The sequence below is a fragment of the Eimeria tenella genome, genomic scaffold (genome assembly GCF_000499545.2).
Source record: "Eimeria tenella Houghton genomic scaffold, Eth_scaff61, whole genome shotgun sequence".
Lineage (NCBI taxonomy): Eukaryota > Apicomplexa > Conoidasida > Eucoccidiorida > Eimeriidae > Eimeria > Eimeria tenella.
Window position 1 is genome coordinate 185081 of NW_013543425.1, and position 25846 is coordinate 210926.

The 25846-nt window shown below is 50.1% G+C and overlaps 5 protein-coding genes across 5 annotated transcripts; all 5 read right to left on the reverse strand.

Moving 5' to 3' along the window:
• Positions 1-2122: 2122 nt before the first annotated feature.
• On the reverse strand, positions 2123-3661 carry ETH_00018595 (uncharacterized protein; the record flags this gene model as incomplete). Its single annotated transcript, XM_013377756.1, has 1 exon — positions 2123-3661. One exon carries the CDS (start codon positions 3659-3661, stop codon positions 2123-2125), a length of 1539 nt encoding a protein of 512 aa, XP_013233210.1.
• A 301-nt stretch (positions 3662-3962) lies between these two features.
• On the reverse strand, positions 3963-6014 carry ETH_00018600 (uncharacterized protein; the record flags this gene model as incomplete). Its single annotated transcript, XM_013377757.1, has 1 exon — positions 3963-6014. The coding sequence occupies one exon, from the start codon at positions 6012-6014 to the stop codon at positions 3963-3965; it is 2052 nt and encodes a 683-aa protein (XP_013233211.1).
• A 2887-nt stretch (positions 6015-8901) lies between these two features.
• On the reverse strand, positions 8902-11010 carry ETH_00018605 (uncharacterized protein; the record flags this gene model as incomplete). The annotated part of the gene is made up of 1 exon (XM_013377758.1): positions 8902-11010. The coding sequence occupies one exon, from the start codon at positions 11008-11010 to the stop codon at positions 8902-8904; it is 2109 nt and encodes a 702-aa protein (XP_013233212.1).
• Positions 11011-13963: 2953 nt separating this feature from the next.
• Positions 13964-16057, reverse strand: ETH_00018610 (uncharacterized protein; the record flags this gene model as incomplete). The annotated part of the gene is made up of 1 exon (XM_013377759.1): positions 13964-16057. The coding sequence occupies one exon, from the start codon at positions 16055-16057 to the stop codon at positions 13964-13966; it is 2094 nt and encodes a 697-aa protein (XP_013233213.1).
• A 2985-nt stretch (positions 16058-19042) lies between these two features.
• Positions 19043-21148, reverse strand: ETH_00018615 (uncharacterized protein; the record flags this gene model as incomplete). Its single annotated transcript, XM_013377760.1, has 1 exon — positions 19043-21148. One exon carries the CDS (start codon positions 21146-21148, stop codon positions 19043-19045), a length of 2106 nt encoding a protein of 701 aa, XP_013233214.1.
• Positions 21149-25846: the final 4698 nt, after the last annotated feature.

Genomic DNA, 25846 nt, shown 5'->3' on the forward strand with positions numbered 1-25846 from the left:
TCAGTGAACAGTGCAATCGGTGAATCGCATAACCCCTCCCTGATGAGCAAGACAACATAGTAGATACACAGCTCCTCCTGATTGTTCCTTAAAAGAAGCACTTCTGTTTTTCAAGTTGTTTCAGTTGGGTGAGTCGAGGCTTTTAGTGAAAGTGCATGGAAATGGCCTCTTGAACTATTATACACATTGCACTCTCCAGTCAAGAACCTTGTTCTGGAGCGTTCATCCAAGCATTTATCACCAACGTTTGTCTCGCAGTCCAAGACATTAATAAGAAGGTAAATTTTGCACCAATGCTTTGGGGGTAAGGCTCAGCGATAGAATGGACTCGTTGACGCACTTCGAAGCTGCGACTCGCCGGGCGGTCACGATACCTCATGCAAATTCATGTCGTGGATCTCGGTGAAATGAGGGGCAGACACCTTCGGAGTGAATCTAATTGGCAAGGTATGTACGATTTTAAACAAAGTGTGTTATCTACTCTGAAGGCCTCACCAGTAAAACTGTGCCTGGAATGCTCATTGTGATCGTGGCTTGGCGTTCTACGCAGCTGAGCATTTCTGTTCTTTGGTTCCATACGAATACCTCTGTATTTTGTTTGAAGGCACTGAGAGCTATGCATCGACGCATGCTTCCACACAACCCACCCCGGAAGACTCGCAACGCCCGCCACGTTGGTACACCGTGTTTCATCGCCTATTAGACACTTCAAGAATTCTCATATCTTTCTGAAGAAGAACGATAAACACTCTCTCTTCTTTTGAAGTGCCACAAATCACAGATTACCGCTCCGAAAGGCCACCCGCTTGCCCACAGTGACAACTAATTCCGCTCAAAAATGAAGGCCTGTCTCACACTTTGGAAGCCATTTGCCGGAGCCGTTGCATAGCTGTCCTCCGAGATTGCGGCACTTTCGAACCTAGCCGCCCAGGAGGTGGCAACGTGGCCTACAATGTGCCACTGAACCGGGAGCCATCAAGCACGCTCCAGGTGACGCGGAGCAACTTAACTGGATGCTCTAAAATGCTAATTCATTTCACAACGGCTTTTCAGGTTCACCCGCTCGTACTACAGTGCAAATGCTTGTTTAAAGCTCTCCGCAGTAACCGTGCTTACCCTGGAATGTTCAGGCGACCCGTGTCGACCAAATTACAAACTGCCCTTGCTGGGCCTTTAAAACGCTCCCTACAAATAAGCTTTGTTCTTGTTCCTGAAACAAATAATCTTATCATGTGCTATCGTGGCGAATCGTCGCTTTACGAGATGAACAGTGCAGCGCTTTTCCCTCGGAAGCACGACCACTTGTGGCACTCTCAAACATTGACAAGATCTTCCGGCTTTCATGGGGGCGACACTTAATTTCAGGCTTACAGGTGTTTTGAGAGGCTTCTTCTGCTAATGAGGGCCCAGAAAAGTGATGAGGCTCTGGCTAGCATGCCTTCGAACAGTCAAAACATTGCAGGAACGCCTGCAAATCTGCGGCTGCGCCACTAATAATACCCTAAGCAATCAAACCCTGACAAAACCCTTCGCCTAAATGCGTCGGTACGGTGAAGCGCATACACATACAGCCATGAGCTCACACAATGCAAAGAGTCGGTGAGAAGGGCCTTTAACTCCCGGGCTAGGCTTGGTAATGGAGGGGAGAAAGCCTTCAAATTTTGAGTTACAAAACTCTCGTTTGCGGTCAAGATGCAGTGTCGAATTACTCTCTCCGAGAAAAAGACAACAATCACGCACGAATTCCTCTTATATCCGTGGTCCGGCAAACGGCAAAGCTTACGGGACTTACGGCACTTCCGACCTTGAGAGCGCAGCTTTCCCCCCCAGACAAAACTTAGAGATACACCTAACCAAGCAGCTTGCGTCATCCACAAAGCAACGCACATTGAACAAAAGTATATGTGGCTACATATGAAGGAGCAAAGCAGTGCGGCTGAGAAAATAAGACGCAAGGCCTCCAAATTGTGACATGTGGCGTATTGCAGCTCAATCCCTTGTTTCACTGTGAGGCTTCTACTTGTTTTGCGACAAGACATGACGGACGCGCCCCCTGAAGGCGGCGAACTTAAAGTGGAACACTAACGGGGAAGGCAGCCATTCGCTGTAGAATTCCAATACGTCACAAGCGGCATTCACCATAGCGTCCAGCCTCACGGCTGCTCTCTCCTTTATCCGGGTCACAGGCGCGGGTACGACGCACTCCTTGCCTTCGATTGCCCGCACGGCCGCAGCCTGAAGTTTTACGCATTTCGAGAGACGAGACCGTTGCTCGCGTAAATGGCAACAAGGAAGGACTGCTTCCTTGTCTGAAAGGGCTATACTCAACTCTGCGGGAGCTTGCAGGTGGTGACTCAAACGTCACAGGCTGCTCAGCTCCAGCCCTTTGTCGCAGCTGTGCAGTGGGCCCCAAAGGCGCTTGAACAACACACCCAGAAAGTGTGTGCCGTTGTAACCGACCCAAAGAAAAGGCAGAATCAGCCGACTGAGTAGCCCAAAGACGATAAGGACGCGCAAGGAGAGAAGGTGCCAACGATAGACGGGGACCTGCGCCTTGAATGCGTTGGTGTGCTGTGTGCATCCAAGGCATTGCAGAACCACCCGATGCCTGAAGTGATGGCGATGAGACTGACTGTGACTGCTGATTCCAAGGACTACTAGTGCCTTGCGGCACGGGCTGCGCAGCTGATTCGTGGCCTTGGTAAGGCGGCTGCCAAGGTTGCCACAGTGGATACGCAGAAGAAGGCAAAGAGGGACCTCCGTAGACGTTTTCGCTCACTAATGAAGCTGCGAAGTGAAGCGCTTGCTGTTCCGCTGCCGCAGAGCTTCCTTGCAGCATGTGGTGCTGCCCCCTTTGTCCATGCAGTGCTTCAGGGTAGGCCTCTCGCAGTTGACTTTTTCCAACGAACCTCCTGCTAGTGCCGTGACTTTGTCGCGCATTTGGCTGTTGCAGTAGTAGAAGGCCGCCGGCGCTGCTGACTGCTTCTCTCATCTGTTTCTGCAAGTCTTGCAGTTTCGGGATCACCTTGTAGGACGTCTGCGCTAACTGGTAACTGAGAAGCTCATGCGTGCCAGTTTGTTCCTGGCACTCTATGATGTGCTTACGAAGTGGTCTATCTCTGTTTATGTGGCTCGCGTGTACGCGGTACAGCGCCTCTAGAACACCGATCTGCTGCTGAACCACGGCATATGGCAGCTCCAATGAGTCTCCGCAACTGGATTGAAGTAAACCCTCCAAAACGCCTAAACAATTTTTCAGCACCATGCCAGCAGTACCCATCATGGTGGACATCTTTTTTCTGTACTTCAGAGAATCATATTCGTGTTGTACTCGTCGCGGCAGTTTGAGTTTATCAACTAAAGCTATCAGTTCGCGAATCGCGGGGCGAAGGCCTTCATACTTTGCGCCACTGCCATTGCCTTCAAGACACTCATGACCCAGGCTAATGAGAGAGTCCCCCACGCTTTGCCGTGCAGGCTCCATGTCCTCCCTCACTAACGAAATTGCTCCCAAATCCAATGCAATTTGTCGCATTACAACATACGTCAGATGCAGCCGTTGTGCGGACGTTAGCATTGGTAGCAATGACCTGCACAGCTTCGAAGCTCTCATCATTCGTGAGAATAGGTTCAATAAACGCCCTTTTATGGGTTCAGGCATGTTACGGTTTGCCCATAAGACCAAATCATACTGCTGGCACTCCTGTGCCCAACAGCCCAAGCAGGATCGAGAAGTCTTCTCTCCAATTGATGCCGCATCGCCTACTGCTTGAAGGCTTGTGACGGACTCGTGCACTGATAACGCGGCGAAAGCGTGCCTTCATTTGTCAGTTCCTGCGCTCGATGCTCGTGGGTTCCTCCTATCATCCTGGCTTACAATTGCAATACCTCACTGGCTGCCGTCATCAAAACGTCGGACCTAACGGGTTCTGTGTGCATCTTTTCGGGTGTACGTGCTAGGCCTACGCGTCCTTTTTCTCTTGACCGCCCGATAAACCATGGCCTGCAGTATCAGGCGTGTCAAATGAGGACGCCGATGCCTTGGATACGGGCAACCACGGAGGAACTCCCCCTTGTCCAAAGAGGCTGTATTCGCCTGTGTGAGGGCCTGCAGCTGACGAATGAAGCCTGGCAGATGACTCAACTGGAGTCCGTTGTGCCAGCTGTGTAGTGGGCGTCAAAAGAGGTCCAATATCGCGTCCAGTGGCTGCGAGCCACTCGATAGGGCCCACAGAAAATCCCCCAGGAGCAAACTGAGGAGCGACACGATCAACAGAACGCGCTGGGAAAGAAGGCTCCTGAGGCTGATGGCGTTCTGGGCTATGAAACGGTTGGTGTGCTGCGTGCAGCCAAGACGTCCAAGAGCCTGGTGATTGTTCAAGAGTCTTTGACATGACCCACTGTGGTTGATGGTCTAATGGGCGGCTTTCAAGTTGCGGTAGAGGCTGCGCAGCTGGTTCGGCGCCTTGGTGAGACGGCTGGCTAGCTGACCACTGTGGAACTGCAGCAGGAGGGAGAGACGTGCCTCCGTGCATACTTTTGCTCGATGAAAAGGCTGCTGAGTCGAAAACTTGTCCGGTATCTTCGGCAGATCTTTCGTGCAGCATTTGTTGACCCAACGTTCCATGCGGTGCTTCAGGATTAATATTTGTCGGTTCGCTGTCTCGCCCGAACACGCTGCTAGCACTGGGATGCCCTAGCGCAACAGGATGCTGAAGTGGCAGAAGGCCGCCTGCGCTACGTACTGCTTCTTTAATCTGTTTCTGTAAATCTCTCAGCTTGGGAATAGCAACTTCGAACATGTCTTGGTTATGGCAACCGATAAGTGTATGCATTCCAGTTTGTTCCTGACATTTTAAAATGTGCCCACAGAGTGGCCCATCCTTGGCGATGTGCTCGGCATGTACACGGTAAAGTGCCTTTAGAACATTGAATTGTTGCTTAACAACAGCTTCTGGCAGAGGCAATGAAGGTTTGGCATAATTTGAGTGTAGCAGCCCTTCCAGTACGCCTAAACAGTTCTTCAGTATCAAGCCAGCAGTACCCATTATGCTCAGCATCTTTTTTCTGTACTTTCGAGCGTTATACTCGTTGACAATATGCCGTCGCTCTTTGAGTTTATGCACTAAACCCATCAGTCCGCGAAGTGACGCGCGCTGTCCTTCATGCTCTGCTTCGCTGCCGCTACTTCCAACACATTCAAGACCCAAACTGATGAGAGAGTCCCCCACGCTTTGCCGTGCAGGCTCTATGTCCTCCCTCACTAACGAAATGGCTCCCAAATCCAGTGCTATCAGCCGCATGACAAGGTACGTCAGTTGCAGGCGTTGTGTGCACGTTAGCATTGGTAGTAATGACCTGCATAGCCCTGAAGCTCTCACCATTCTCGAAAGCATGATCAGTAGACGTTGTTTTACAGGCCCCGGTAGGTTACGTTCTCCCCACTGATGATCTTTGTACATCTCACGCTCTTGAGACCACAGGCCCAAGCTGGTCCTAGATGCCTTCTCCGCGGTTGTTTCCTCGGCATCTGTTTCTTCTTCGTGTCCCATATTGGCAAGCGAGCGAAACCCCTGGAATTGTTGAGACGGGCGAGCAACCCCTTCTTCTGAAGGCTCCTGCGCACTCTGTCCCAAGGTTTCCTCGGGTGTTCTGTCGTCACCCGTGTCATTGTCCACTGGGTCAGTCTCCCTTGGTCCACTATCCCAATCGCATGACACCTCACGGTGACCCGCAAGGAACCGAGTAGACGACGCTGACCGCCGCCCAGCCCTTATCAAGTGAAAACAAATAACCAAGAAGTATGCTGCTGCTACAGTGGCAAATACTATACTGAGAAGACGGGACCAAGGAGATGAACGCAGCCTCCCCCTGGGGACCCAATGGACACGAACGAACCCATCGGCAGTGCCATGGAGAGTTTGCTGTGAATAGGTGACCGCTCTCGTCTTCCGATTCGTGGTGCCAAAGGACGACAGATCGTCCCTAGAACGTGCACTTGGCTGCCAGCTCATCAGTCCTGAAAGTAACTCTGGTGCGCTTGGATTCTAAACACCAATTAGTGAGATGTTGTGCGTGCATATTCTCCGTATGCCGCGTACGCTGTAAAGAATAGCATTGGTTGTGTTTAGTGAGAAAAACTGGGAGAGGGTACGTGGCCTGTTTGCCCGTAAAAACTTTGCACACTGAAGGCGCGAACCGCTCACATTCGTCTCATGGAAATTGCAGAGATGCTGGAAATCCTGTCACGTTGAAAACGCAGTGCCCCCGGAATCTGCCCTGTGGAGACACTGAAAACCCCGTCAGGTTGAGACGCGTTGCACCAGGAATGTGTACTATTGTTCTGCTCAATGTTCACTACAATCTGCAATACTCTCGATGCGTCTCTGCCGCAGATAGGCACGACGGCGATGTTGCATGAAATCCTCTTGGATGTTCCTCATGAAAAAAACATTAAAGTAAGGCTCCACCTCTCATTTGGTAGTAGAAATTTTTTTTTTCCTGCGAGAACAAATAAAAGTAGTCAGAGGAGGGTCGTTGCCCACTGCGGTCGTCAGACATCTGCATTGCTGTATCGGGGTGACCGCGCAGGTTCGCCACACTTGACCAAAAAGTTAAGAAGGTCATAACAAAATGCGGCAAGCTAAAGTTCGAAGACCAAAGACATCCAGGAAAATGATCCTTGCTTCACAGAAGACACCGAAAATATTCTCTAGGGACCTCATGGGAACTTCATCTTTCCAGGTGTTGTACCCTGGGCGTGTGATCGATTCCATATAGTGTTTTACTGCTTTTGTTTTCACAGGTATACAGCATATCTAGTGAAATTAAAAGCTAAATCTAGCTTCAACATCTAATTGACAGGTTTTATAGCTTCCTTCTGAAAGTTTTTCATGACGCACTTCGGTATTTTATCGGATGACTACCGCTTGAAAGCGACGCGGTTCCTGAGACACCGATATCAGCAGCGCACGCTGCTCCAGTTACCTGATCTCGAGCATTTGTATGCCTGTTTCGCTTAGTGATATATCTGGTGCTTCAGTGGTGTGCGAAGACGAACAACAGTAATAGTCGAAGAAGCCTTCTTGGTGCTTCGAACTTCTAGGCAAGACACGACGTTTCGCATAAGCACCTGGTACTTTCTTCATTTGCAGTGTGTAGGATTTGTACCTCGTAGAGGTACTCCGCTTTCATCACATGCGCACTCATAATATCAGCTTCCTACGTGGTTAAAACCCTACTTTCTCGACTCCCGGCATGCAAGCGGCGCCTGTCCCTCGTGCCCACAAACGAGAACTTCTGCGGGGCAGTACTCCCCTTCACAACCAGCGCATCGCAAGGCGTAAACAGCTATAGGGTAGCATTGCAGACAGAGATATAGCACGTCGATGGATAGAGGCCGACATAGCACTCAATGAGTCAGCGTGGAGGGCAACAGACCCTATTGAGGTTCGAACTGCCGCTAGCTTTTCGCCATCTGCAGCCAGCCACCCAAAACTAGATAGTATTTTGCGGACTTTCATCCAGTTACAGTAGTCCGAGGGATGCTTAAACGTGTTTTAGAGGCGCTGGACACCAAGCTGACGAAGCAAGGCACTAAAGGCAAGCACGCTCAACAGATAAAGTTACAAACATGCACATAACGCCTGAATGAATCGGGCCATCTCTGTGAGTTAGAATCGGCCGTGGAACGAGCAGACGCGACGTAGACCATAGTGAGGCAGTTGTTCGCTGTGATGGGGGTTTGCTGGCGCGGTGTCTAGGTCGGACCCGTTAAACTTAGTCCTAGGATGGACCGCTCGCAACTCCTGTCCCACAAGTTCGGACCCGTTAAACTTACCCTCGTGATGGACTGCACGTAACTACTGTCCCGCGGGTCTTCAAGTGACATGCTATCATCATTGGCATCAAAACTCTGGAGCGAGGCCAAATGTGTAAACCCTGAATGCTCCCGACGGGCGCATTGCGCCTCCGGCTGCTACCACCCCCAGATTTTCCATCACCAACGCACGAAGGAATATCGTCAAAAACAAACAAACGTCTTTCTAACGAACAATGCTGACCTTTCGGTGTCTAGATACGTGCCGCGTGCGCTGTTTAGTAGCTCTTGGTTCTGCGTTGTTCTAAGTGCCAGCGGCACCGCACGCCTGGAAGACACCGAGTAAAGCTACGATACTACATGCACTTATCAAGCCAAGATAAGTCGTATTCCGAGTCTAAAGCTTTGAAAACATTCCCATACCGCTACGAAGTGCCCTGATGGACATTCATGGCATTTTATCTCATGCGTTCCCGAATTCCTCAAAATTCCACTGTTGCGGCCCAATAAAACGGCACACAGGCACGATGCTTACTAGGGTGCACACGCAACCCTGAACCATGATTCAGCGGCAGGCGGGCACCACAGGCTCTTCATGGGATTGTCATATATCGAGCAGGCACTGAGCGACGGAACTCTGACTGTGAGAGTCCTATTCGAGCTTCAAATCGCCCAAACAAGTAATCATAGAGCCACTTTGCTCATAAACAATGTCGGCGCAACAGGACCAACAGTGTGAAACGCTTGCGGAAGTCTTCGGGGTCTGCAAGCGGAGAGCTTGGACCAATCGCGAAGCAGGGTGAGTTGGACAAGCATCACGTCAATGTGCAACAACGGAAAGCGAAGACAATTCAGCGCCGCTGGCGAAAACAATGACACAGGTAAGCACTGGGTTACTAACATGAAGGATTTTGACACTAGACCCTCCTTCAATGAGTTCCCTTGCAGCCCAAGTGGCAGGATCCCTTTGAGACCCCAGAGCCTTATGCAACGGGATAGAAAAGCCATTGTCACTCGAGTTTGTCAAATCAAATCGGTATAGTTTCAAAAGGAGTAGCGCTGCGCTGTAGAATCCCAATGCCTTATTGGTGACCAAACTCCAAGCGTCCACTCCGCTGCCTGCTCTCTGATTCGTCCAAGTCATCCGTACTAGGGTCACGCATGTCTTGCATTTGAGCGTCCACCCAGCCACGGCCGGCAGCCGCTTGTTCTTCGACAGATGTGGCTGACATTAGTGAAAAGGGTGACCAGGGAAAAGTTCCCCCTCCCCCGAAGAGGCTGTACTCGCGTGTGTGAGGGCCTGCAGCTGACGAATGAAGCCTGGCAGATGAGTCAACTGGAGTCCGTTGTAGCAGCTGTGTAGTGGGCGCCAAAAGAGGTCCAATATCGCGTCCAGTGGCTGCGGGTCGCCCGATTGGGCCCGCAGAAAATCCCCCAGGAGCAAACTGAGGAGCGACACGATCAACGGAACGCGCTGGGAAAGAAGGCTCCTGAGGCTGATGGCGTTCTGGGCTATGAAACGGTTGGTGTGCTGCGTGCAGCCAAGACGTCCAAGAGCCTGGTGATTGTTCAAGAGTCTTTGACATGACCCACTGTGGTTGATGGTCTAGTGGGCGGCTTTCAAGTTGCGGTAGAGGCTGCGCAGCTGGTTCGGCGCCTTGGTGAGACGGCTGGCTAGCTGACCACTGTGGGACTGCACCAGGAAGGAATGGCGTGCCTCCGTGCATACTTTTGCTCGATGAAACGGCTGCTGAGTCGAAAACTCGTCCGGTATCTTCGGCAGATCTTTCGTGCAGCATTTGTTGACCCAACGTTCCATGCGGTGCTTCAGGAATAATATTTGTCGGTTCACTGTCTCGCGAGAACATGCTGCTAGCACTGTGGTCCCGTAGCGCTTCTGAGCGTCGCGGTGTTGGCCCCTGATATTTTAGGAGCCCACCGGCGCTACGTACTGCGTCTTTTATTTTATTTTTCAATTGCACTAATTTCGAAATTGAAACATTGTTCAGGCTTGCCTGCTGGCTATCCAAAAGCTCATATATGCCGGTTTGCTGCTGGGTCCTTAGGATGTGCTCGCAGACTTCAGCATCTCTAGCTATATGGTCCGAATGTACACGGTAAAGTGCCTTTATAACATTGAGCTGCTGCTGAACTACAGCTTCTGGTGGCGCTGACTGTTGTCCGTAGCTCCGTTGCAGCAGTCCGTCGAGAACTCCCAAACAGTACTTTAGTACCACGCCAGCAGTGCCCATTAGGCTCACCATTTTTATTCTGTACATGACAGGACCAAAATCTTCTTGAAGAGGCCGATGCTGCTTAAGTTTATCAACTAAACCCATCAGTTGGCGAATTGAGGCGCGCTGTGTTTCATGCCGTGGGTCGACGCCGCTCCTCTCAAGACATTCAAGGCCCAGACTAATGAGAGAGTCCCCCACGCTTTGCCGTGCAGGTTCCAGGTCCTCCCTCACTAAAGAAATGGCTCCCAAATCCAGTGCAATCAGTCGCATCATTTGATATGTCAGTTGCAGGCGTTGTGCGCACGTTAGCTTTGGCAGCAATGCTTTGCACAACCTTGCAGCTCTCACCATTCGCGAGAACATATCCACTAGGCTACGGTGTACTGGCGGAGGTAGGTTTCGGCGGGACCATGACATGATATTGTGCCGTGCAAGTTCCTGTGACCAATAACCCAACTTGGTCCCCTTTGCCTCCTCTCCAGTGGACATCTCAACATCAACTTCTCCAGGCCCTGATGCTTCATTCTCGTGCGCTCCATGAGCTTCATGTTGCGACAACCATAGACCTTCCTCTGACAGCTGCTGTTCCCTTCCCTGCCTAGACCTATCGCCGCCGTTGTCGCTGTCGTCCGCAGCACTCTCCCAGTCACATGATCCATCGTGACGGTCTGCAAGGGAACGAGTTTGTCGAGCCGAAAGTTTTCTAGCTTCGATGAACTGAAAACAAACAAGTAGAAGGTACGCTGCTGCGAGGAAGGTGATTGCTACGCCGAGATGACGAGCCCACGGGGATGACGACAGTTTCTTTTTGGACAGGCTCTGGATGAGAAATTTGTCGTCAACAGAGCTGTGTTCTGTTTTCCGCTGGAGACAGGAGATCGATCCCACCGTCTGATCTGTGGTGCGAGAGGAGGACAGATCATTCCTATACTGTGGATTTGCCTGCGGGTTCATCAGTGCTGGAAACAGCTCTCACGCGTCTAGAATTTAAGGGCCTAATAATTTGGCCTTTATTTGCCTGATGTCCACAGGTCGCGAACGTAGTACAGGGTAGCACTGCTTGCAGTTGCTGCTGGAAAGTGGCAACGCGCTTGTGCAGCTGTTTGCTTGTTCGTGAAAAATTCAGCACACAAAAGGCAGGAAACATCCGCTTGTCTCGCTCTCCAAAGGCATCACCCAGTTTGTCACGAAGTGAAACTTCAGCCACATCGACAACGAAGTACTGCCGAATTACTTACTGGCACGTTCAGTTTCAATGCGGCAGCAATTCCATCGATGCGTCCCCGGCTGGGATACGCACGACGGCACGATGGTGTAGTCGCTCGAAGTCCGCACTACTATTGTCTATGAGGTTCAAGAATTAAGATGACGCTTTACATTTCTAGCCAGGAGAAGGTTTTTCTCTTCGGGAAAACATGCAATAAGTCCGCTGAGCACCCTCCTGTGGCCCACAAGCATAATGACCAATGCTGTATTGCTGTCACCGTTGCACTCAACGTGCTGACTCTACGTTCAAGTCCAAGTTTTTGAGGTTTTTTGATTTTTTAGTTGGGGACGTAGTTGACGGTATTGAATCCGCATTGAATTTCTTGACTAACTTCGGGACCGCCACTGACTCACATCAAGTGCCCCAACCAAGACCACATGTCATGCTTGACGACATACAATGAACAGCCTTGCAAACCAAAATTAAGCTATTGAATGATCTGCGCTTCTGAGGCAAAGTCTCCTTTGCATATTAAAAGCCCTAAGGCATTTCCCCACGCAAAGTGTTACGAAGTGTTAACGACCTCGCCTTGTGATCGATGCGTCCACACCATCTCAACTATCACAATTTTCATCCCAGATTTTGTCTGCCCTCAAGTTGACTTCCACACACATTTGATGGCTTTTATCAATATATATGGAGGATACCTTGGAAGACTTTCATTTCTACAGGTGGATGCCCTCCAGAGCGCACGCCTATCTGTCATTTCACACTGGGCTAATGGTGCACCCTGGTCCAGTAACCTGATCCACTATGTTCGTCCGCTCGTTTACCTTAGTGGTCCACGTTCTGATTTAGGGGCCTTGGAAGACAAATAACCGTAGTTTTCTTCGAGAGTCAGAGTCCCGATTTAAAGTACCGTGCAAACGCCCGCAAGCACAAGATTGCATCATGTGAGGACCGTGCCACTGAGAGTGAAATGCTTCTTTCATCAGGTGAACGTTGTTGGTGTCGGCTTTCCGCGTAGCTGAAATATCAATCGTTGGACTGTGAGCATGTAAGTGTCGCGTACCCCTCGTCCCCACAAACGAAAACTTTTTCGGGGCAGTACTCCCCTTCACAACCAGCGCATCGCAAGGCGTAAACAGCTATAGGGTAGCATTGCAGACAGAGATACAGCACGTCGATGGATAGAGGCTGACATAGCACTCAATGAGTCAGCGTGGAGGGCAACAGACTCTATTGAGGTTCGAACTGCCGCTAGCTTTCCGCCATCTGCAGCCAGCCACCCAAAACTAGATAGTGTTTTGCGGACTTTCATCCAGTTACAGTAGTCCGAGGGATGCTTAAACGTGTTTTAGAGGCGCTGGACACCAAGCTGACGAAGCAAGGCACTAAAGGCAAGCACGCTCAACAGATAAAGTTACAAACATGCACATAACGCCTGAATGAATCGGGCCATCTCTGTGAGTTAGAATCGGCCGTGTAACGAGCAGACGCGACGTAGACCATAGTGAGGCAGTTGTTCGCTGTGATGGGGGTTTGCTGGCGCGGTGTCTAGGTCGGACCCGTTAAACTTAGTCCTAGGATGGACCGCTCGCAACTCCTGTCCCACAAGTTCGGACCCGTTAAACTTACCCTCGTGATGGACTGCACGTAACTACTGTCCCGCGGGTCTTCAAGTGACATGCTATCATCATTGGCATCAAAACTCTGGAGCGAGGCCAAATGTGTAAACCCTGAATGCTCCCGACGGGCGCATTGCGCCTCCGGCTGCTACCACCCCCAGATTTTCCATCACCAACGCACGAAGGAATATCGTCAAAAACAAACAAACGTCTTTCTAACGAACAATGCTGACCTTTCGGTGTCTAGATACGTGCCGCGTGCGCTGTTTAGTAGCTCTTGGTTCTGCGTTGTTCTAAGTGCCAGCGGCACCGCACGCCTGGAAGACACCGAGTAAAGCTACGATACTACATGCACTTATCAAGCCAAGATAAGTCGTATTCCGAGTCTAAAGTTTTGAAAACATTCCCATACCGCTACGAAGTGCCCTGATGGACATTCATGGCATTTTATCTCATGCGTTCCCGAATTCCTCAAAATTCCACTGTTGCGGCCCAATAAAACGGCACACAGGCACGATGCTTACTAGGGTGCACACGCAACCCTGAACCATGATTCAGCGGCAGGCGGGCACCACAGGCTCTTCATGGGATTGTCATATATCGAGCAGGCACTGAGCGACGGAACTCTGACTGTGAGAGTCCTATTCGAGCTTCAAGTCGCCCAAACAAGTAATCATAGAGCCACTTTGCTCATAAACAATGTCGGCGCAACAGGACCAACAGTGTGAAACGCTTGCGGAAGTCTTCGGGGTCTGCAAGCGGGGAGCTTGCATCAACCACTACGCAACTTGAGTACACAAGCACCAGGTCAATATGCAACAACGGAAAGCGAAGACAATTCAGCGCCACTGGCGAAAACAATGAAGCACAGGTGAGTACTGGACTATTAACGTGAAGGATTTTGACATAAGATCCGTGTTCAGTGAGTTGCCTTGCAGCTCAATTAGCAGGATCCCTTTGAGACCCCAGATTCTTATTCAACGGGACAGAAAAGCTATTTTCACTCGAGTTTGTCAATTCAAATCGGTATAGTTTCAAAAGGAGTAGCGCTGCGCTGTAGAATCCCAATGCCTTATTGGTGACCAAACTCCAAGCGTCCACTCCGCTGCCTGCTCTCTGATTCGTCCAAGTCATCCGTACTAGGGTCACGCATGTCTTGCATTTGAGCGTCCACCCAGCCACGGCCGGCAGCCGCTTGTTCTTCGACAGATGCGGCTGGCACTAGTGAAAAGGGTGACCAGGGAGGAACACCTCCCTGACCGAAGAGGCTGTAATCGCGTTTGTGAGTGCTTGCCGCTGGCGACTGATGCCTGGCAGATGACTCAACTTGAGTGCGTTGTAGCAGCTGTGTAGTGGGCACCAGAAGAGGTTCAATATCACGTCCAGCGGCAGTGGGTAGCGCGAGTGGGCCCACAGAAAACCCTGTTTCAGCAGAGTGAGGAGCGAAAGGGAGGAAGGAACTGTCTGCGGAAGTTGACTCCCAAGCAATTCGGCGTTCCGGACCTTGCGACGGTTGGTATAGTGCGTCAAGCCAAGACGTCCAAGAGCTCGGTGATTGCCCAATAGTGCTTAACAAGACTGAATGTGGTTGATAGTCTAGAGGGCGGCTTTCAAGCTGCGGTAGAGGCTGCGCAGCTGGTTCGGCGCCTTGGCGGGGCGGCTCGCTAGCTGACCATTGTGGAACTGCAGCAGGAGGGAATAGCGTGCCTCCGTGCATGTGCTTGCTCGATGAAAAATCTCCCGAACCTAAATCTGGCTCGAGCGTTGCGGCAGATCTTCTTTGCAGCACCATCCTGCCCAAGTGTTCAAGAAATGTTTCAGGACGAGTCGTTGTCGACTGGCTGCTTCCTACAAACACGTAGCTGGAACGTTCACGCTGTATCGCATTTTGCTGTTGAAATGGACTAAAACCGACGGCGCCACTGACCACCCTTCTTATCTGATTCTGCAAATGCTGTAATTTTGGAAAAGGAGCCCCGGGCATCACTGCTTGGCGATTAAGAAGTAGCGCATACACACCCGTGACCTCCTGGCACCTCAGGATGTGCTCCATGAGATGCCTGTCCACAGCGATGTGACCAGCATGTACACGATAAAGTGCCTCCAGAATATTGAGCTGCTGCTGAACCACAGCTTCTGGTAGCGCTGACTGTTGTCCATTGCTCTGTCGCAGCAGCCTATCGAGGATTCCCAAACAATTCTTTAGTGTCAAGCCAGCAGTACTCATTATGGCCACCATCTTTATTTTGTATGTAAGATGGCCGCATTCGTGTTCAACACGCCGAGGCTGCTTAAGTTTATCAACTAAACCCATCAGTTGGCGAAGTGACGAGCGCTCACCTTCAAGCTTTGCGTCGCTGCCGCTACTCCCGAGGCATTCAAGGCCCAAACTAATGAGAGAGTCCCCCACGCTTTGCCGTGCAGGTTCCATGTCCTCCCTCACTAAAGAAATGGCTCCCAAATCCAGTGCCATCAGTCGCATCATTTGATATGTCAGTTGCAGGCGTTGTGCGCACGTTAGCTTTGGCAGCAATGCTTTGCACAACCTTGTAGCTCTCACCATTCGCGAGAACACATCCACTAGGCGCTCCTTTACTGCCGGCGGTAGGTTTCGCTTTGCCCATGATTTCATACTAGACTGCGCAAGTTGCTGTGACCAATTACCGAACCTTGTCCCATTTGCCCCCTCTCCAGTAGACGCCTCAACATCAACTTCTCCAGGCCCTGATGCTTCAATCTCGTGCGCTCCATGAGCCTCCTGTTGCGACAACCATAGACGTTCCTCTGACAGCTGCTGCCCCCTTCCCTGCCTAGACCTATCGCCGCCGTTGTCGCTGTCGTCCGCAGCACTCTCCCAGTCACATGATCCATCGTGACGGTCTGCAAGGGAACGAGTTTGTCGAGCCGAAAGTTTTCTAGCTTCGATGAACTGAAAACAAACAAGTAGAAGGTACGCTGCTGCGAGGAAGGTGATTGCTACGCCGAGATGACGAGCCCACGGGGATGACGACAGTTTCTTTTTGGACAGGCTCTGGATGAGAAATTTGTCGTCAACAGAGCTGTGTTCTGTTTTCCGCTGGAGACAGGAGATCGATCCCACCGTCTGATCTGTGGTGCGAGAGGAGGACAGATCATTCCTATACTGTGGATTTGCCTGCGGGTTCATCAGTGCTGGAAACAGCTCTCACGCGTCTAGAATTTAAGGGCCTAATAATTTGGCCTTTATTTGCCTGATGTCCACAGGTCGCGAACGTAGTACAGGGTAGCACTGCTTGCAGTTGCTGCTGGAAAGTGGTACGCGCCCGAGTCCGCCTCCTTGCTTGCTTGTGAAGAGTTCGCAACACTGAAAACAGGAGACTTCCAGTTGACTCGCTCTACAAAGGTATCAAGCAGTTTTTCACAAAGTGAAAATTCAGCCACATCGACAACGAAGTACTGCCGAATTACTTACTGGCACGTTCAGTGTTCAATGCGGCAGCAATGCTATCGATGCGTGTCCGACCCAGATACGCGCGAAGGTGCAGTCCCTCCATGCAGTTGTTGTCCATGAAGTTCAAGAATTAAGGTGACGCTTTACTTTTTTAGCCGGTAGAAGATTTTCCTCTGTGGGAAGAAACGGATTAAGTCAATTAAGCAGCGCTGGCTCCTGTGTGGCCCACAAGCACAATAAGCATTGCTGTGTTGCAGTCGCCGTTGCACTCAACCTGTTATCTTAACGCCCAAATCCAAATCTTTTGATATTTTTTGATTTTTTAGTTGAGGACGTAGTTGACAGTATGGATTCCACATTGAATTTCCCGATTAACTTCCGTACCGCCACCGATTCCCGTTTTTTTACGTTAAATGCCCCAACGAAAGACATCGGACCGCCACTGATTCACGTTAAATGTCTCAAGGAAAAATGCTAGCCATGCACTGGACGAAATAAGATGATCACACTCGGAAATGAAAGTACACCTATTAAATGATCGAGATCCTCAGCCGAACTCTCTATTGTACAATAAGAGCCCCCTGGCAACTACCCGGCTAGTGAGACCGCGCTCCCTTGGTGGTTGTTGATCCGATGCGACAGCACTTGTTCAGTCCAACAAGTAGGGGGTCTGCCAAGAGCACTCTACTTACCATACATAATTAATAGCTTTTATATTATTTTTAAAATGTTTATTGCGGGAACTTTCGCTATGTTAGCGGCAGGTTAGTGTTCCACAGTGGCGCATTTCCCTAAGGGCTAATGGTGCACCCTGGTCCAGTAACCTGATCCACTATGTTCGTCCGCTCGTTTACCTTAGTGGTCCACGCTCTGATTTAGGGGCCTTGGAAGACAAATAACCGTAGTTTTCTTCGAGAGTCAGAGTCCCGATTTAAAGTACCGTGCAAACGCCCGCAAGCACAAGATTGCATCATGTGAGGACCGTGCCACTGAGAGTGAAATGCTTCTTTCATCAGGTGAACGTTGTTGGTGTCGGCTTTCCGCGTAGCTGAAATATCAATCGTTGGACTGTGAGCATGTAAGTGTCGCGTACCCCTCGTCCCCACAAACGAAAACTTTTTCGGGGCAGTACTCCCCTTCACAACCAGCGCATCGCAAGGCGTAAACAGCTATAGGGTAGCATTGCAGACAGAGATACAGCACGTCGATGGATAGAGGCTGACATAGCACTCAATGAGTCAGCGTGGAGGGCAACAGACTCTATTGAGGTTCGAACTGCCGCTAGCTTTTCGCCATCTGCAGCCAGCCACCCAAAACTAGATAGTGTTTTGCGGACTTTCATCCAGTTACAGTAGTCCGAGGGATGCTTAAACGTGTTTTAGAGGCGCTGGACACCAAGCTGACGAAGCAAGGCACTAAAGGCAAGCACGCTCAACAGATAAAGTTACAAACATGCACATAACGCCTGAATGAATCGGGCCATCTCTGTGAGTTAGAATCGGCCGTGGAACGAGCAGACGCGACGTAGACCATAGTGAGGCAGTTGTTCGCTGTGATGGGGGTTTGCTGGCGCGGTGTCTAGGTCGGACCCGTTAAACTTAGTCCTAGGATGGACCGCTCGCAACTCCTGTCCCACAAGTTCGGACCCGTTAAACTTACCCTCGTGATGGACTGCACGTAACTACTGTCCCGCGGGTCTTCAAGTGACATGCTATCATCATTGGCATCAAAACTCTGGAGCGAGGCCAAATGTGTAAACCCTGAATGCTCCCGACGGGCGCATTGCGCCTCCGGCTGCTACCACCCCCAGATTTTCCATCACCAACGCACGAAGGAATATCGTCAAAAACAAACAAACGTCTTTCTAACGAACAATGCTGACCTTTCGGTGTCTAGATACGTGCCGCGTGCGCTGTTTAGTAGCTCTTGGTTCTGCGTTGTTCTAAGTGCCAGCGGCACCGCACGCCTGGAAGACACCGAGTAAAGCTACGATACTACATGCACTTATCAAGCCAAGATAAGTCGTATTCCGAGTCTAAAGCTTTGAAAACATTCCCATACCGCTACGAAGTGCCCTGATGGACATTCATGGCATTTTATCTCATGCGTTCCCGAATTCCTCAAAATTCCACTGTTGCGGCCCAATAAAACGGCACACAGGCACGATGCTTACTAGGGTGCACACGCAACCCTGAACCATGATTCAGCGGCAGGCGGGCACCACAGGCTCTTCATGGGATTGTCATATATCGAGCAGGCACTGAGCGACGGAACTCTGACTGTGAGAGTCCTATTCGAGCTTCAAGTCGCCCAAACAAGTAATCATAGAGCCACTTTGCTCATAAACAATGTCGGCGCAACAGGACCAACAGTGTGAAACGCTTGCGGAAGTCTTCGGGGTCTGCAAGCGGGGAGCTTGCATCAACCACTACGCAACTTGAGTACACAAGCACCAGGTCAATATGCAACAACGGAAAGCGAAGACAATTCAGCGCCACTGGCGAAAACAATGAAGCACAGGTGAGTACTGGACTATTAACGTGAAGGATTTTGACATAAGATCCGTGTTCAGTGAGTTGCCTTGCAGCTCAATTAGCAGGATCCCTTTGAGACCCCAGATTCTTATTCAACGGGACAGAAAAGCTATTTTCACTCGAGTTTGTCAATTCAAATCGGTATAGTTTCAAAAGGAGTAGCGCTGCGCTGTAGAATCCCAATGCCTTATTGGTGACCAAACTCCAAGCGTCCACTCCGCTGCCTGCTCTCTGATTCGTCCAAGTCATCCGTACTAGGGTCACGCATGTCTTGCATTTGAGCGTCCACCCAGCCACGGCCGGCAGCCGCTTGTTCTTCGACAGATGCGGCTGGCACTAGTGAAAAGGGTGACCAGGGAGGAACACCCCCCTGACCGAAGAGGTTGTAATTGCGTTTGTGAGTGCTTGCAGCTGGCGACTGATGCCTGGCAGATGAGTCAACTTGAGTCCATTGTAGCAGCTGTGTAGTGGGCGCCAAAAGAGGTTCAATATCACGTCCAGCGGCAGTGGGTAGCGCGAGTGGGCCCACAGAAAACCCTGTTTCAGCAGAGTGAGGAGCGAAAGGGAGGAAGGAACTGTCTGCGGAAGATGACACCCAAGCAATTTGGCGTTCTGGGGTTTGAAATTGTTGGTCTTTTGCGCGAAACCAAGGTGTTGGGGAGCTAGGCAATTGCTGCAGGAATTGCGACGAGCCCGAATCTGGCTGCTCTTCTCCAGGACTTCTGCTGAGTTGCAGTGGGACCTGCTCAACTGGTTCGGCGCCTTGCTGAGGCGGCTGGGCTGGTGGCCAGAGAGGATCTGTATCAGAAGGCAAAGACGTGCCTCCGTACACGTATGTGGTGGCTGACGAACCTGTTGAGTATAAAGATTTCTGCAGCATTTCGCCAAAGCTCTCATGCAGCGCTAGCTGGTCCCACTCCTCAAGCTGCGTTTCAGGGTGAGTCATTGTAGGTTGGTTGCTTCCCACGAATATGCTGCTGGCACTTTCATGCTGCGGTGCGCTTTTCTCTTGAAGTGGTAGAAGGCCGCCAGCCCTCTTGATTGTGTCCTTTATATGGATTTTTAACTCGTTCAATTTTGGAATCACAACATTCGAGAGGTCTTCCAGTTGGTTATCAAGAAGCACACGTTCACCAGTTTGCTCCTGGCACCATAGGATGTACTCGCGAAGTAAGTAGTCCTTGCTGATATGGTCAGCATGCACGTTGTAAAGCGCCTCTAGAACAGAAAACTGCTGCTCAACTACGTCCTCTGTCAGCTTTGGCGTATCTGCATAATTCGACTGTAGCAGTCCATCGAGAACGCCCAAACAATTCTTTAGCACCAAGCCAGCAGTACCCATCATGCTCACCATTTTTTTACGGTATTTCAAAGCGCTAAATTCGTGACGAATATGCCGAGGCTGTCTAAGTTTATCAACTAGTGCCATCAGTTGAAGAATCGACCTGCGCATATCATCATGCTTTGCGTCGTTTCCGCTGCCTCTAAGACAGTCAAAACCTAGAGTGAGGAGAGCGTCACCCAAGCTTGCTCTTGAAGGCTCTATGTCCAGCCTAACTAACGAAATGGCTCCCAAGTCCAGTGCTAAGAGCCGCATGACCAGATATGCCAGACGCAGCCGTTGTGTGGACGTTAATATTGGAAGCAGCGAGCGGCATTGCCTTGAGGCCCTCACCATTCGCGAGAACATACCTTTTAGACGTTCTTTCACTGGCCAAGGTAGGTGACGATTTTTCCAGTACTCCAAGCCATATTGCTCGCGCTCCTCCGTCCAGTACGCCGATTGGGTTCCAGATGCCTTCTTAATTGTTGTTGACTCAACATTTGCCCCATCTTGTCCTAATCTGGTGGACTGATCGAGTGCATAAAACTGATGATGCGGTTGAGCGGTTCCTTCCTCTGACAAATGCTGCCCAAAATTTGCAGCAGTCACTCTTATCGCCCCGTTATCGCCTTTTTCACTATCCCCTGCAGCATTGCCCCAATCGCAGAGTGTATATCTGCGATCCCCAAGGGACCGGATCTGCGGAACCGAACGCCTCGCAGATTCTGCAAAGCGAAAACAAGTCAGCAGAAAGTATGCCGCTGCCAGCGAGGTGAATGTTATACTGAGAAGACGACTCCAAGGCGGTAAAAACAGTTTTCTGTTGGGAAGCCGCTGGAAAAAAAGTTCCCCATCGGGAGTGCTCCGGTCTGTTCTTTGTTCCGCATACAAAGTCGTCCGCGTCTTCTGATCAGTGGTGCCAGAGGACGGCGGATCACTCGTAAAGTCTGTTTGTGGCTGCGGATGCATCAGACCTAGAGTGTCTTCGGTGTGTGGTGACCAGAACCTTAATTATTTTCAGCTTTTTAACTGCCTGCGGTCCGCAAGTCTTGCTTCCACTGCAGGCTGGCACTGCTTGTGGCCATGCTATTGAGCAGGACTGTCAGAGGTTGCGGTCCGCACTTGCTGTTCTTCGAGGTCTGTTCACACCCGAAGGTGGAACCATTGATTTTTCCTAAAATATAAGTGCTCCCATGGGTTTTCAAACAATATGATGCTGTTATATGACGAATGTACGAGCGATATAAAAGTTCTTGGCGACTGTTTGGCAGTGTGTGAACTAGAGGCAGCGATACCTTGAATCAGTGTCCTATCTCATTACTCGTGCGGGATAAAGCCATGAAAGTGCTTGCAACTGCTGTGTGAATTTAATTCTGAAAGATATTGGTCCCCTTGTGAACGCTATTAAATGTATAATTTACGCATCCAGTGGGACTTGAGAAGTGCACCGGGAGACTATATATAGCCTGAATTTTACTACGCGTAGCTGCATTGGACTCAATGCAGCAACGGGTAACACCTTTAAAAATTAGTTCTTTAGTACTGCAACAAGGGTTCTTCAGGGGCAGCAAATAACGGAACACTGCTACACTGCTACAGTATGCTGACCACGTCCAACGCCTCTGCGGAGTCGGCAATGGCATCGGGTGCGGGAGCAGTCCCGAGACCACCAGAGCTGAAGCAGAGGCAACGGCGTTCTTGAGAGGCATCCCTGCAACTCTGCAGGCTAAAGGAAGTTAAGAATCATTTAAGTTGGAAAATTTTCCCTTTTGGTAATTTGGAACGTTACCTTCGAATGGGCCACACAGAATTGGCAGCGTAGCCGACAGAAATTTAGGAGCAAAACAGGAAGCATAGCTCCTGCTTTGCTTGCACTTTTCGTTTTTAACTCGGAAGTGTATCTCAATCTTCACTTTTCTTCCGGTGTGTGCATCATGACTGGCGTCAAAGTCTAAGAGAATGCAAAGTAGTATTGTGAAGACCCGTTGTTCTCCCCAATTTAGACGCAGCTGCGTTTTCTCTGGATCCAAAAAGATGTCTAAGGCTTCCAAAATGCCTCGTCAAGTCAAGACAGCCCTTGAATTGCGCGTTACTGCGAAGGCAGCTTTGATGAGTTAGTGTGTCGCATGTCTCCGGTTGAAGAGCTACTAGAGTTATCCGGCTTGTCCTACACTTCCTTAAATTGCAGATTGGTAGGTGGGGAATACTTTAATCACGGTTTATAAGAGGTACACCATATAGCCCCTTTCTGTGCCGCAGGCACAACTACCACGAAAGATGGTGCGGAATGCTTTACGTAGAGAAATAAATGTGTAAAGAGCTTTTCATATTTTACTTGCATGGAAATGCTTCCCAAAGAACTGTTATAAACCATGGGGCCACTGACATCGCACACATCGGTCCTGCTTACATTTGCACGTGCGCACCAGGCAAGTAGCGTGCTGCGTTCAACAGCTTCGGGATATTCAATATGTAAGGTCCAAAAAACAGACGATAGCGCCATGACATCATAACACAGAAAGAGTAGAGCAATTCCACATAATTGCCTAACTAGGAGAGCTGTAGCAGATTCGGTAGCGAGCCAACGGCATCAAGGGGTTGTTGGAGCAGGAAGCGGCGTCCTTAGAGGATTTTGTTTTGCGGATAAGTTCGATAAAGTAGTCAACTTACCACTTATTTTGCAGGCACTCGATAAACTAGACAATGTGGGATCATCCTACTTTTAGCAGCAAAAGGTTTTAAGAAATTAGGCCTGGATCAACACTATTGGGGACCTGAGCTAGTGTGTTATCTGAGGCATTGGAACAATCTGAGGAATACTGGCACGAAATTACAGGACTGGGTGAGGCTCAAGCGGCAAATTCGCCAGAGTTTTTGCACTACAAACCCTTCGACACTTATCCATCCGAGCGCTGCTAATCAGCGACAAGGGAACCACACAGCGTACATACCTAACTTCGCTCAGTTAGTTGCGTAGGGATTTAAGATGCCACTTACTACGCCTGGGCAAATCTGACGCTGGAGCTGTTCAAGGCCCCAAGTAAGTCTGCAACAATCGATTTCACGGAGTGAAAGGAAATAGGGGCAAGAGTCCTTGGGAATCTCGTGAGAGGCTACAGCAGAGATGTGTAAGTGACGCCGAAATTAGTTGGCACATAAACCGGGTAGAGGCAAGACCTGGGTTTGGCGGCCCCCTTAAAACGCACGTGACAGAGAACCTCTGCCCTCGGTGAGCATTCTTCTTGGTTCGGAGCGTTTTCAGTGCAAGGGGAAAGGAGTACTCGCGATGCACTGTTCTTAATACGAGAGCGTTCGCCACTCATGAGAAACCTGTACAGTAGATTCAGATACAGGGCAGTGCTGCAGAGATTGCACTACACCACCTAAGCAGATCATGGGTGCTGCGAAGGAACAGGAGGTACTGTCAGATCTCGCGAGAGGCCTGGCCTAGGATCTAGTGGAATCGAATATTCTACTCGCAGAAACAGATATGCTAAAATGCTAATACATGCTGTAGCGCCACGGTGGAGCTCCATCGAATCCTCCCCGAGCTAAAGCCAGGGCCTTTGCGAGTAGCGCAAAAAGAAAAGTGATGTTCCTCTCTGTAGTGACTTGAAGCGTAGCTACGTTTGGAAACGATAATTGTTGAAACGAGAAAGAGCCCAGTGGAGTGACAGATAGCTACTACAACTACTGGCGACATGGATAGCCAAGGTACTTCCGAGGCAGGCGAAAAAGCATGACGTTCTTAATGTTCAAGAAGTGGAAAACGCACCGCAGTGGCAACGCAAGCATCTGAATACTGAGGCCAGTGAGGGCCAAAGGCCACTCTTCACTGTGGGCTTGTAAGCGGCGCCTGTGTGGGAAGCTGGGGCTTAGAACTGAAGGGCTTCTTGACAGGGGTCGCACAGACTCATTGTTCCACCCACTGTTAAGCAGCCGGATCTGCGGCTGCGTCGTGAATACAAGACATGCAAATTTGCTGTAATCACCAAAAAGGGGCTGAATATTCACCTTGTAGTGTTGGGACTCATAAGAAGAGGGATGCTTATTGCGAAGCTTTCGAGATAAAACTATTGCACAAAACCTAGGCGTAGCTCTCGACTGGATCACATATCATACGCTGGCTTTGCATTTGCAGTCGGATAAGCGACCAACTTACGTGAGAGGCTGACGATATAAGCTGCCAATCAAAAGAGCAAGCGAAGCGAATGAGCAAAAAGAGCGGTCCCGTCAGTCGATAATACGGACCCCAGCAGAGCAGGCATGCAATACTTTGCCACCAGAAGTGCCCAGAATGACAGCAGCAGAGGCAGCTACACTCTTTGGCCACATCAAACTGCAAAGGAGCATCGCATACCGTAAAATACTGTCAAATCGGCATGCTGTTTGGAGTGTATTCCTTATTCGACGTTTTCTTCTATCCAAATTTGTGCGACTCTGCCCTAGAGGCTTCAGCTTGGTCATTAAAGATGCCACCGTTGAGTAGCTTTCCTTGAACGATGCGTATGGCAGTTCTTCTGTACAGCACAAGGTTGATCTCATCTTCGATCAACGGGGAAAAGGTGACTCTGCGCATAGCTTTTGCGGAGTGATGGGGAACTCCTTAAGCTCGTGCCACCTAAGAATTCGACCCGCTATTAACTGGCTGCACTGCACGCGTATGAGCTTGTCTGCGCAGCATGGGCGGGCGTTATCAGGTAGCTACAACCCTGTTACCCCTCTGCTTTCCAGGCACCCCTAAACTCCTGTGTTTTCTCGCTCTGTTGCACTATATTCCCCTCCATCTGCCTTGCTACACTGACTGTCATCCCTTTCCAACTGGCTTACTAGATTGACAGCCAACCCATTTTGCTGCACCCTTGGCAGAACGTCCCTTATTATTCTTGAAACGTTTCTTTCAATCTGGGTTCACTGCTTGGCCTGCCGCCGAAAGGGTGGGTTGGGTGTGGGGTCGGGCATTTTCACATTCCACCCTCAGCATTCACGTTGATGCCACACAGCTACCCCGCTTCTACAGGTACGACATAGATTCGTCAAATTAGACCTTGGTAAAGTATAGTCAATGAGCCAGAACAGGACACAAAAAGCTCACAAGTACTTTGGATACTAAATGACACAAAAAAGGAGGGAGGGCGAGAGTGAAATGAAAATCGGACCAAGTAAAATGGCAAAACGGCAAGGAACACGCCAACGACTAATGATGAAGTACATGTGAAAAACATAAAGAGAGATGAATCATACTGCAGGTTACTAGAACAGACTGCAGTTGAATATTCGGTTAGCGAGGACAAATGCCGCAAAACCTCATGTCAATTGGATTGTAGCAATGAGGAACAAAGAGGAAGTAAAGGACAAACCAAATCGATAAACGTATTAGCAATGGGTATAATTACACCAATAAGTAGTGAAGCACACGAATTCATGAGTAGGACATGGAACAGTTAGACTGGGTAGAAGAAACACTTTTCAGCAATTACACTGTATGCACAGGGCACGCAGAAGTAGGAGGAGGGGGTTCAAGGGTATGCGAAAACAGGAAAAACATTGAATGACTTCGAAATTGTTCAGACGGATTTCTATACTGCCAATGCAGTGTGGTGGCACTCCTGATGGCTGCAGCAAATTCGCCGGTGGACTAGGCAGAGATCGTCTTGGAGCTAAGTG